The sequence below is a fragment of the Gregarina niphandrodes genome (genome assembly GCF_000223845.1).
Source record: "Gregarina niphandrodes unplaced genomic scaffold scaffold00026, whole genome shotgun sequence".
In the NCBI taxonomy this organism is placed as follows: Eukaryota; Apicomplexa; class Conoidasida; order Eugregarinorida; family Gregarinidae; genus Gregarina; species Gregarina niphandrodes.
This window is the reverse complement of record NW_011645795.1, coordinates 167,756-179,919: the sequence shown is the minus strand read 5'-3', so window position 1 is coordinate 179,919 and position 12,164 is coordinate 167,756. Positions and strand designations below refer to the sequence as shown.

At 52.4% G+C, this 12,164-nt stretch overlaps 6 protein-coding genes across 6 annotated transcripts; 1 reads left to right on the top strand and 5 right to left on the bottom strand.

Moving 5' to 3' along the window:
• Positions 1-822: 822 nt before the first annotated feature.
• GNI_114540 (putative replication associated protein) lies at positions 823-1,726 on the bottom strand. The gene has a single exon (XM_011133338.1). The coding sequence runs from the start codon at positions 1,524-1,526 to the stop codon at positions 1,062-1,064; it is 465 nt and encodes a 154-aa protein (XP_011131640.1). The 5' UTR covers positions 1,527-1,726; the 3' UTR covers positions 823-1,061.
• Positions 1,727-2,004: 278 nt separating this feature from the next.
• On the bottom strand, positions 2,005-3,105 carry GNI_114530 (hypothetical protein; the record flags this gene model as incomplete). The annotated part of the gene is made up of 2 exons (XM_011133337.1): positions 2,005-2,331; positions 2,773-3,105. The coding sequence occupies 2 exons, from the start codon at positions 3,103-3,105 to the stop codon at positions 2,005-2,007; spliced, it is 660 nt and encodes a 219-aa protein (XP_011131639.1).
• A 445-nt stretch (positions 3,106-3,550) lies between these two features.
• On the bottom strand, positions 3,551-4,588 carry GNI_114520 (defects in morphology protein 1; the record flags this gene model as incomplete). Its single annotated transcript, XM_011133336.1, has 2 exons — positions 3,551-3,837; positions 3,925-4,588. 2 exons carry the CDS (start codon positions 4,586-4,588, stop codon positions 3,551-3,553), a joined length of 951 nt encoding a protein of 316 aa, XP_011131638.1.
• Positions 4,589-5,302: 714 nt separating this feature from the next.
• On the top strand, positions 5,303-8,512 carry GNI_114510 (putative WD-repeat protein; the record flags this gene model as incomplete). The annotated part of the gene is made up of 1 exon (XM_011133335.1): positions 5,303-8,512. One exon carries the CDS (start codon positions 5,303-5,305, stop codon positions 8,510-8,512), a length of 3,210 nt encoding a protein of 1,069 aa, XP_011131637.1.
• A 115-nt stretch (positions 8,513-8,627) lies between these two features.
• Positions 8,628-10,291, bottom strand: GNI_114500 (putative ubiquitin carboxyl-terminal hydrolase; the record flags this gene model as incomplete). The annotated part of the gene is made up of 2 exons (XM_011133334.1): positions 8,628-8,872; positions 8,959-10,291. 2 exons carry the CDS (start codon positions 10,289-10,291, stop codon positions 8,628-8,630), a joined length of 1,578 nt encoding a protein of 525 aa, XP_011131636.1.
• Positions 10,292-10,535: 244 nt separating this feature from the next.
• Positions 10,536-12,155, bottom strand: GNI_114490 (phosphomethylpyrimidine kinase; the record flags this gene model as incomplete). The annotated part of the gene is made up of 1 exon (XM_011133333.1): positions 10,536-12,155. The coding sequence occupies one exon, from the start codon at positions 12,153-12,155 to the stop codon at positions 10,536-10,538; it is 1,620 nt and encodes a 539-aa protein (XP_011131635.1).
• Positions 12,156-12,164: the final 9 nt, after the last annotated feature.

The following is a 12,164-nucleotide window of genomic DNA, read 5'->3' as shown; positions in this document are numbered from 1 at the left end:
AACGGCCAAGTACCTCGTAGTACGGAGGTACCCAAGTTCGTACTCCGTCTTGAAGGTTTGTCTGGAAATTGTATCTGGCCTTACCAGCATTGGCCAGCTCCGGGTCATCGCAGGGATCGTACCCAGTAGGTCGTCCACCAGTTGTTCCGTAATTCTTCCCGCCACTGGGGAAGAACTCCGGCGTAGGTTTGTTGGGCTCTCCGCCACTGGGAGAGGCCTCGTAAGAAGGAGGGAGATCTCTTGGGGCAGGTATCATCTTCTGGAGTCCTCGTTTCCCCTTAAAAAACGTCTCTCCTAGTGATGCGCTGCAAACACGCGCGCGTTGTCCCAAATATGCCCGACGTCCTTTATGTCCCAAAAGACGTTCGCACTGGGACTAACTCAGACGAGAACCAGCACTAGCGATTCTCCCATTTCCGGACAATCCTCGGCGGTACCTTCTCTACGCGAGGTTCTGGCCTCACGGCCTTTGGGGAACGGGGGAATTATTTATCCCTCTCGGGACATTTTTAAAGACTCCTTGGGGACGGAAGCAAAATGGAACCTCGGAGTACCGGCGCTGTCCATCAAGTGTCAGTGGGTGGAGGCTTCCCTCCTGCCAGCAAACGGTCGAATGGCAGGGCTCTGTTCGAGCTGACCTCCACGGGGGATACTCGGCATAAACTCGTGAGGGTTGGCACGTCGTAGTGGATCGGTAAATTGTGGTGCGTGACTGTCACGGTCAGAGTTGATTTCCCGTATGATGAGTGCTCGAAGATCCACTAGAATCCATACTATCTTCATAACCTCCGAAAGGGGAGCTTCATAAATAAATCCTTATGCCACGCTGACTGGGTGACCACTTTGTTATCTTTCAGCGCGGTACTGTGCAAGGCTCCGATCACGTGGGAATGAGCTTACTGACCGAAGCATTGCTGAATGGTGGAAAGCATCTACCCACCAATTGTTCGTTGTTTTGCTTATAGCTGTTATTATTGTACGACTTCTTGTTACTACCCCTTCGGATAGCCAGCGAAGCATATCGCAATACTTTTCTGTTCCGTAAAAGTCATCAAAGATCACTAATCCTGGCCAAAATATCCGTCCCACCATTGGCCTGTAGGTTTAATGTAATAATTGTCACAGATTGATCTGGCTGTGTGGGACTTTCCTGTGCCTGGCGGTCCCCATAGCACTATGACTTGAGATGTTGGTCTTGCAAACGTGACTTTTTTAAATTGTTTGTGGTAGGCAGTTACCGCTGAGTGATGCTTCAACATCCATTCTGGCTCTTCCTCCCATAGCGCGGCGATGCTAATTTTTTGCCACCAACCCTTTTCGCGTGCGCATTCGGGCTTTCGGCCGTCTTCGCAAGGTGTTCCAACTCGTGTTTCCTCCTTAGTGCAGTATTTAATTGAGGTTGTGATGTCTCTGCAGACTTCTACGTGTGTTAGCCCTCCCATTTCGCGTCGAACTTGGTCAAAACTTCGTGGATTTGGAAAGTAGAGGAAGCCTTGGTAGTGCAGTCTGCCAGTAGTGGGACACATTTCTTGTTGGTATACGTAGTATTTATGTGTTCGGTAGTGGGCAGGTTTCGGCGTAGGATGTGAACACGAAGGCTCTGGCTCGTTCGTTGCATCTTGTTCCGGGCACGGTGCAGTGTTATTGCGGCGTGTTTGTACACACACTTATTTTTTGTATAAATTTATAATTGTGGGCGGAAATCCTTCGGGGTTCCGGTTAATAGGGTCGACTGCTTGTGATTGTTCGTCTGGTTAGGACTGGTTCTCTGGTCATAATTCTTCTTCTGAGTTCTACCGTCGTTAGGCTTCGTCCTTGAGCTCTTGGCAAGGGACGGTCCAGAGACCAAGTTTCCACTCGTTTCATCGTGGCTTCCCTCCTATACGTCATCACTGAGATTAGTAGGCTATCTCTTTGTCGTTGTGAGATTACACCTTCTCTACGTATTGCGTCTAGAACATCTATTAGTTGTTCGGAATTCTCTATTGATGGGTGGTAGATAGCCTATGATATAATACGCAACTTCATCTCGAACAGTTTCGGCAGACTAGCCTTCTTTTGCTTGAGTTGGAATATTAGTGAACTCTTCCGCGCGAAATCACAACTGAAGAGACCCTGCAGGAGGAGTCTACCAACATCTTCCTTCTGAGTCGCAGACAGTTCCGATCTAATGCGTTCGTTAATCTGCTCAACGGTGAACGTCTCCTCAGCCTCTTGTGATGCAATGAGACCTGAGTCATAACTGGCGAAGTTCGGATCTTGAATTAAAGGGAGTTCCCCAAAAAACGAAGCCAACTTGTCATCCTTCAGATTAACGGACGCATCAAGTTGCTGTAAAGCTGGAAGTCACAGCAATGGATACGTCACGGCAGAAACAGCTACCGTAAAAATTCAACTATACCACCTTACCACCAAGAGAGGTGATTATGGAAGCCTGAGAGGTACACCTTGAAGTACGGCATCCGGGAATATGTTGATTTCCGCCCCCGTGTCCACCATGAAGGACACAAGCCTTCCAGACACCGGTAACCGCACATGTCTACAATTCTATCGGTTCACTCCTTGAATCGGTTCACTCCTTGAATTAGCGACAACGAACATTCATCAGTGCGGTTAACCATGGGTTAGTCCTGACCGTCTCCGCGATCACGAGTGAGAGGGCCGCCCGGATGGCCCCTTTCCCGATATTGGCGCTGCTTAGCATTTTGGTAGTACCGATTTTCCTTCTCATACTTGTCATTATACATGTTCGCAAAAGCCTGCAGAGCTTACATCCCACCGAATCCGTATCTCAATTTCCCTGTCGATCTTCCGCAACAAACAATAGCAGTAATCCAACGCACGGTACCTTGATTTATGATTCCAACGACGGTACAACTCCTGGAACCTGGCTTTCAACAGAAGAAAGTCGTCTATAACCTTCATAGTATCGGTGCCACGGTCTTGCGTCTGTAGTCGTTGACAAACAACGTTAATCTCGTCGCTGAAAGCGAATAATACGATAGCGTACCTGTCGACAAATTCTTGATATGGCAGAAGCATCAGTCTCTCGCGATCTTGGTTGTTCGGAGTATACTTGAGAACCACTACTTCTTTTAACTCCATAGATTATCTACCAATCACTAACGAAGCGACCACTTCCATTTGGTTAACGCCTCATCGAAGTCTCTTTCAGGCTTCGGATTCAACTGCGCATCACCACCAATGTCCTTAATAAAAATTTCTTGTCCGAGGAGACGTGTACAAATGCCGAATCAGATCGTCAGCGCTCAGTAGTCCGGAGTCGGTACTTCACACGACGTGGCGATGTACTCAAGGCCATCTCGTGCCGGTGGAGCGGCGAGCTCCATCCACATGGCTGGTAGTTGTTTTGGTTCGTTATTCGCGATTGATTAAAAAGCTTCATGTTTTCTGCAGATTTCATTTCGCCGGTTTTATGACGAGTGGGAGCTTTCGCTTCGCCGGCCTTGAGCATGAGTCAAGTGGGGTACGCGGTTTCGCGCACAAACAGTCGACCGCGTTTCAACAGTCAAGTTGGAATCAACTGAAGTCAGTCTCCCAGTTCTTCTAGGTCTTGAGCTAGGACATCCAGTTCTTGCTTCTGACGAATGCACGTCGCCTTCTCTTCTTCGCTAAGGGGAGTGTTGCCACAAATCCCTAGGAAACAGCACTTATAGCACTTCCACTTCTCGTCAAGTTTGACGGGCCTTGGAGCCCGCCTCTCACCCCACCAGAGAGCAAATGCGTCGTGCAAAGCAAACATAGTTGCCGAAGGTCGGTAAGGAATTTGGTCCGCCTTGAACATTACCCCAGCGCATTCATATTCCACCAATGCATCTGAGGGTGGCAACTCACAAAAAGCAGAAAAGGGGGAGCGGGAATCGGGGGTAAATGTGATAAAGGGGTGTGCGGACGCTTTCTCACAGTCGGTTAGCACTGGAAGCTGTGCGAATGCCCGGTGATAGTCCAAGATTAAGTCATTGAGATTGCTCCATTTTTGGAGTACTTCTGTCTCGAATGGTCTTTGGGGGTCCACATTATAAAGTTGAAAGAATTTGGTCCAGTCCTCATGGCCGTAGGTGCGTCTCAGCTCTGAAATAAGCCACATGTAAACTTGCAACTGTATGGCGGAGGTCTTCTTCTGTGCCAGCGAAGGTTCGTCGGGTGTTCTCCGGGTCTTGGTATCCTTAATCAGCAAGGCTCCAGAGGGGTGGCGAACGTAGTCAATTTGGTCAATGACGCCTCGGACAACAGAGTCAAACCTGCATATACCTACCCAAACTTCGCGAACCTTGCCTTGGCGGGGCAAAATATCTTGCAGCGAAACGAGAGTATTAAAGAGACGTATTCCCAAATTATCCTCCCGTGTACTCACCTCCAATTCGACTACTTCGTGGTCCTCCTTCTCCAACTGCAGGTGACGTTCAGTACCCTGCCGCATCGCCAACGTTTCCTCCCGATACCCAGTCGCCAGACTGTACCACATTTTCGTCTCGCACCACAACTGGGAACTGAAGTCGGTCACGCTCAACCGACACTTCTTGTACTCCACAATCGGCGGAGTATATAACCCATCCAACTCTTCCATTCCATTGGAAGCATAATCATCCGGCGGCGCCTCCGGTTCCCCCTCAAGACCCAGCGACTCCGACCCACTCGTCTCCAGATTCACACGCACTGCCTCCTTGTCTATAAACTAATGGGAAGATCTCAGGTACGTGCCTCAATGCATGTCTCGATGCGTGCCTCATACATAACCGTGCGGAATATCATTATGCACGGAATGCTTATTTCATGTACTGGACAGCTGATGTCTCGTGGTCATATTCGGGCAGAGTACCTTTGGCAAGTAAGTGACAAGACTGGTCAACATCTGGCTGACCTGGTGGACCCAAATCGCCCTAACGTTAGGACTACACAAGTTCCAGGAGAGTACCTAACGGTATCGACTCGCTAGGTTGCTGTGGTACTCCGGCCGGTCCTATATGGCGGCTTGCACAATACGGGTGTGGTTCGCTTCAGGGGCCTCCGGCTCAGGGGTATTGCAGCTTCGATGCTGGCCAATAGGTATCTAACTATCTATCTATCTAACTAGCCAGGAATAACTTTGCGATTTTCGGTCAAATATTCACCACACCGAACGGCGTAGATGGACCCAATAACCAGTCCCCAATAGCCAGCTTTCGGATCAATAATCCATCGGCTGATGTGTTAGCTGATTGTTGTGGTCGGACTGAGGGCCGGGAGGTCAGCGGCTGGATCCGGGCCCAAAATTAAATATCGCCGCGGGCTAGTTGGGGGGATGGTGAAGTCTTACTTGCGGTACACTTATGACACGCCCTTTGGGATTGTGGCGTCTCCCGAGTGCAATGTTGGCTATGTGGACGGTTTAGTATTTACTGGCTGTAATGAGTCGATAGGGGTGTGGGATAGTTCGGAAGCAGTGTGTCGTAAGAAGTTGGCTCCTTTTGTGGATACTAACGAAGAACTGGCTCGGTATGAGACTGTAACGCATCTGCATACCAACTCATTGCGGCCTGAGCTGGTGATGGCGGGGTACGAAGACGGAAACGTGCGCATTTGGAACCACAGACAAGGCACTGTCGAAGTGAATTTTCACGGACATCAAAGACCGATAACTTGTATCGCATCCAGCTTGAACTGCGAACTGCTGGCAACCGCCGCCTCAGACCGTGATATAGTCGTCTGGGACCTCGAAAACCGCGAAGGGAAATACCGGATGCCAGGCGAGGCCATTACGTGCATGGAGTTCCTGTATTCCGCCATCGATAGTCCAGCCGTCGGTAGTCCAGAGAGCGTCTGGTCTACGGAACCTACTCACTTGCTTAGTGGCGGACTTGACGGCTTCCTCAGGGTCTGGGACCTCAGCTCGCAGTCTTTGGTCGCAGCGGTCAGCACGCACGGACTCAAGGCCATTCATTCCCTCCGAGTCACTCCGGATCAGGCGTACGTTATTGTGGGGCTGGCGGGAACTACCGTTGAGGTCTTTGAGCTGAAGAACAACAACCCGATATATGCTGGCACACTATCCAGATCTCAAGCACGACGTCAAAAAAAGGTTAACTCTATCGTCATCATAGCTCTAGAGCAAGGGGAGGCGGGCAGTCAGGGATCTTCTGGACAGCGACCAGGAGTTCCACGATCGGATGGTCAGACGGATTTAGTCAATTATAAGAGGTTGCCGGACGGTCGTTGGATTTCGGACTTGGGAGACCAGTGGTTGTACAGGGACTGTCGCCTTGTGATATTATTGAGCGCGTTTTCAGAGCATGTCGAAGTCATTTTAAGTTACGACTTGAAACGACAGCAGGAGCGCGAAGTGCGCGCTCTGGCCAGAAGGCTAAGAAGATATCGACAGCAACTGGTCAAGCAACAGGCCGGTGAAGAAGTCATGAATGAGATGAAAGCTCTGCTGGGAAAGAACTGGAAGAGCTCTCAGCTAGAGAACAGAAAGACAGACCAGTTGACCAAGGCAATCGAACGTGTCCAAGAGTTTATCGAGGTTAAAAAGGGGCGCACAGTGAAGAACAGTGGCGACCAGGGCAATTCAGCGAGCAGTGGAACGCCAGACAAAAAGCGACCCTTGGAAGACCAACCCTTGGAGGACCAAGACGAAGACGCCATCCGGGAAGCTCTTGGCGACCAGCAGGATGTCAAGGACGCAAGTGCGTTCGGTGTGCGCTTTCGTATGCTGGAGGAGACTCTGGAAACCGTCGGTCGAGCCCTATGTTGTGTATGCGGCGCTTCGAGAAGGAACCGCAATGAAGTTGTTGTGATTTTCTCCACTGCCCAAAACTGTCTGGAGAGGTACATTCTGGATCTAGCAGCCTTTTTCGTGAGCAAGGATCTTTCTGCGAAAACTCTGGGGGAAGACCTTCCTTTGATGACGCGTTGTGCTCTAGCAAGGTCTCTTCTAGGGGGGTGTGACTCCTTGGACGAGAGCGCAAGTTGTATTGCCATTAGTCATAGCAATGATTTGCTACTTGCCGTAACCAAAGATGGAATTTCTCTTTGGGATTTGAAACGTCAAATCTGTAATATCAAGCTAAACAAGGCTGCCAAACTATGGGACAAAGGCCACAAGGCTACCGCAGCATTCTTCTGCGCTGGCGACAAGCTAATGCTTGTCGGAGACACGCACGGATCTCTCAACCTCATCAATCATCAGGCTGCGCGCAATATATACTCCTACACCAATGCTCATAATAAAGAGATAAAAGCTCTAGCTCTGTGTCCGTCTAAAACGGAGTTCGTGTCCATCGGCGCACATGACAAGACCCTTAAGTTGTGGCGGTTCGAAAAAGCCAGACCTGAAAAGAAGAACAAGGGCAAGAAGGGAAATGACACCCAGGAGGAGCAAAAGGAAGAGGATGAGATGATTCTGTTTAAAGAGGCCAAGTCGGCTGAACTACCGGATAAGGCAACATGCGTAGCTGTTTGTCATAACGGCGATTTTATCGCTGTCGGATTAGTCAACCACACGTGTGTGCTGCTTTATGCAGATAGTTTGAAAATTCATTCTGTTTTGTATGGGCACTCTCTGCCGATTACGGACCTGGATTTCTCTTTGGACTCGTCAAGGTTAGTGACTGCTTCGATGGATCGTTATCTGAAGTTCTGGGATGTTAAGTTTTCGAATTTGTTGAAATCAATGCCCGCTGGCCGCGATGGATATCCAGCTGGCGTTCGATTTGTATTTGACGAGCTGGTGGTCATGGCCGCGTTGACAGACGGCACTCTGCAGGTTTGGGACGCGCAGGTGGGTACCCGAGTGACTACGATGCGAGCGGGGAAGGCGGACTGCAGATGTCTAGCTTTTACGGCGGAGAGTGAAGAGTTGTATATAGCCACTGGTGCACGCACGATTCAACGGTGGTACAAGACGGAAAACCAGATGTTCTTGGCTGACGAGCAGGATAAGGAGCAAGCGGACATGGACATTCGGGACGCAGCGCGTTCCGACAAAGGCCTGCCCACGAGTGGCGCGAGAGACGTGGTGGTTAGCTCGAGAGCGACGGTCAAAGACACGCAGTCGGTCAAGTCGTTGGAGCGGTTGACGCGTGTGCTGGAGGACTGCGCCAACGACGGACCCTCTGCCATTTACAAGCTCATGGGCATCAGCGCGAACGAATACCTGCTGCGCTCGCTAGCCACCATTCCCGCCGAAAGGCTCACGGAGGTGCTTATTGGCTTACCCTTCACCATGGCTAAAAACATCCTCCGTGTTGTGGCCGACGAGCTCGCCAAGTACCGCCAACTCCTCAAACTCAAACCGTCCACCGGCGCTCTGGTCATGAAACGGGTCGAAGCGTTCATCAAAGTTTGCCTCACCATTATCCACGTCCACCGGAAATATCTACTTACAGACTCCGCTGAACGCCACCTCGTCCAAACCCTAGCCGAAGACACCCGCGCCCTGATCAATCACGGTCTAGCCGTCACTCGTAGAAACCGAGTCGTCTTCAACTTCCTCGCACAACCCACCGCTTAATCTCTAAGTCCGTCCAGTCGTCAACCAACATTTTTCGTAGAACCGCAGCAGTATATCAATGAAATCTAACCATCAGTCAGTTCCTTATCTAGCGACTCCGTAACTGCCGACGCCGTTACCGTTGCGGCAATAAACTAGACGTCTGTCGCTTCCACATTTGTATATAAGCTGGCGCGCCAGCCACCCGATGCGGCTCAGTCGGAACAATCCTCAAATTCTCTACTTCGTACCATTGATCGCTCGGAGCATTGTAAACATAGATGACATAGTAGCCCCCTTCCGCGCTCCCCATATGCACTATATTGCATACAAGATCATATCTCGTGTTTGGATTTTTCAGCAAAGCATCCGGCTCCACGTCTGAAGAAAATACACAATATTACGCGTCCAGAATGACATTAACGCTGAGGGTTACAGAGGTCGTATGTAAGGTGTGGGCCGCCTACACTCTGATAAATCCAAATCCTTTGTAGGGAATCTAATGAGTGTCGGGTTCTTTTCCGTAAAGAAGTTGTTTCGGCTGAACCGTTTGATGTGTAGAATGAGGTATTCAGGTAGTTCTTCAATCGATTTTCGCGTCGTGCCGCCTGTGAGATTGCCGCCATACTCGTCAAGCAGCTCGAATAGATGCGCTTCCGGTATGGTATCAGCCGGCGAGGTGAACAACGGAGATTCCGGGACATTAAGAGACAAGCAAAAGAACGATTTTATGGTTATTGAACTGTCCCCGATGCTTTCTATCCGTGCTTTGCCCTGACACCAGTTACAACCGCCGTTTTTCCTTGTCTTCTTGTCAATATAGTTGATCAGCCATACGAGGAATTGGTGAGCGTCGCTTCGCTTGAGTAAAGTAAACTGTTTTTTGCTCGCTAAATGACAAGCTTGAAGGAACTCGTGCGGTGACGCAATTCCCTTGAAGGACCTGGGGTTGAACATTTTTTTGACTAATTTCTGCAAGTTGTCCACCAAAGGATCCTTTGTGAATACGGCATTCTCAGCTCCAGCGTCATTACCAGCTCCAGCGTCATTACCAGCTCCAGCATCTTTCGCAGCTCCAGCATCTTTCGCGGCTCCGTCGCAGAGCAGGAGTTGTTCCCTGAATGGAATGGCTTTGCAGAGCAGTTGGATAACGACATTGGCGTAGTCGGTGCTTTGGTTGATGGAGTTGAGACCCATGAGGCCCACGATATAGTCCGCGCCGTTCAGGGCCCTGCCGTACAACTCCCGGATTCGAAATCCGGCGACGTCCGCGGCGCTGTAGGTCGGGGCCAAGTTGAACTTGATGTCTTCCAGCGAAGCGTCCAGCACCTCATAATTGTCGGGGATGCAAAAGACTCGACCGTCCGCCAGCGACATGTATAGACAGTGTTCCTGCGACAGCGCGTGTGTCATTGCCGGGGTGTTCCAACCTCGACCCTGCAGAAACTCACCGCACACCAGACAACAGTACACGTGCTCCTTGCTGCCACTGACTCTGCAAATCCCCTGGAAATCGAAGTCCAGACAAAACCGGTTCACCGAAGACAAATACGGACAATCGCGACGTGCCTTCATACCCCGCACAGCTGAACTGGCAACCACTTTAGAACCCTTGTCAGCTTCAGAACTCCGAACCGTTTCAGTATCCCGAACTATTTCACTCGCCCGGGAACCAACTTCTACTCCGGAAGACCCGGACACGTCTTCGTCATCCAGCCGCTGCCGCTTCAGGTCCTCATCCGTGCTGCCGCTTTCCTCAGTTGCGCCTCTGCCCCGCTCGCTCGGGTGTGATCTCTTCATTTATAATTCGCCTGCCCGCCCCCTCCCAACCCGCTCGGGCCGCCGCGGTTCAGACACGTGGTCAGGCCCGCACACAGTCGGACCAGATGGGCCAGACACACAGTGAGGCCGGGTTAAACAGTGGGGCAGTGGGATGGCACGCAATCAGAACAGACACACACGGTGGGACCTGACTCACAGAGTGGACCAGCCGGGTATAACTATCGCTGAGCAGCGCCACTGAACAGTGCGACGGGTTGCGTGGTTATGCCGCTTGGTTGAAAAATTCGATTTCGTATTTGGTCGTTTGTTTGAAGATCTGCAGGAGCTGGGCCAGGTCCCGTGGACTCGGGGGACTGGCTTGGATCAGGGCCTCGAGCTCACGCTGCGCGGCCAGTACGGCCTCCCAGTACTCGCAGCCGCTGTATGTCGCCAGCCACTGGTCCACGATGTCCGTACCGAGTGTGCGCTGACTCGTGGCGCGTTCGAACATGTGCTTGCCCATCACGCCGTAGCCGTACAAACACGAATACATCGCTACCCGCAACTCCAACTCGCTCCCTGTCGCAGCCACGTCCAGCAAGTACCGCGAGTACGCAGTAGTCACCAACGACTCCGACTCCCACTCGTCCTCCCCTTTGTTCTCTTGGTCCTCCTCCTCTTCATTCTCGTAGTCGTTTTCCTTGTTCTCCTTGGCGCCTTGGCGAAGGCGGTCGCGGTGTTGTCTAATTTCACTGAGTATTGCAGCGATGTTCCGTAGCGGGCCGGCGAGTGACTGGGGTGTGGGTTTGCGTTGCTTGTAGAGAAGCAGCGCGTGCGCCCGGAGGTAGTGGCCGAGATAGGCGAGGTCTTGAACGAGGTAGCGGCGAAAGCGGCGGTGACAAACGTTTCCATCTGCAATCGCGCGGCAGACGGGGTGGTCGACGTATCCCGTCCAAATCTCGCCAGCATGTGCAACCGCCAACGCCGTAAAGGGCGCCAACTCCGCCGGGGTCGGCCGCGGCACCGCCCGCTCCAGTCGGTTCCACGAGTGCGCCAACACACCCTGTTGCCCGCCACCCAGTCTTTGCAACCCGTGGGCAATCGCGCCATACACGTACCGCCGCGCCGCCGCCACACTCGCCTCCAACTCCCACCCGGACGCTAGTTTCGCCGCCACCGCCGAAGACAGCGCACAACCTGTCCCATGCGTGCATCGTGTACGCAACTTCGGACTTCGCCAAGACGCAGCCATCACACCACCCACGTACAATCGGTCCTCCACCGCATCCCCATTCTCCCAGTGACCACCCTTCATCAACACTGCCTGCCACACACCACACAACCGACGCCCCATCTCGTCTACCAACGCCGAATCGACCACCAACGCCGGGTCAACAGCCAACGCCGGCTCTGAGTCAACAGCACGGGGGTTAGACGCAGGGTCCGGAGTCAACCCGGAGAGGACGAGGGCCTCGGGAATGTTGGGCGTGAGGAGGGTGACGAACGGTGCCAGCTCGGCAAATGTGGCCCCGGTCACGGCACTGAGGCGGTCGCCGCAGGTCGCGACCAGGACCGGGTCGAGTATGATTGGAGGCAGCGCCCCCTCCGCCGCCTTCACGCCAAAAAAGGCCACCACGGCCTCTGCCACCTCACGGTCCGGCAACATCCCCACCTTGATCGCCGCTGGCCGCAGATCCGACACGACCGCCTCCAGCTGCTTCCGCACCGACGCAGCCGGCACGCAGTGCACGTCACTCACGCCCTCCGTGTTCTGCGCTGTTACCGCCGTCACCACCGACGCCCCGAACACACCCAGCGCCTCAAACGTCTTTAGATCGCCTTGAATCCCCGCACCGCCGCCGCTGTCGCTTCCCGCAATCGTGAGACATACCTTCTCCACCATGCCCCAATT

Coding starts and splice junctions, on each gene's coding strand:
- GNI_114540 (XM_011133338.1), bottom strand. CDS start 1,526: ATGTGTCCCACTACTGGCAGACTGCACTACCAAGGCTTCCTCTACTTT.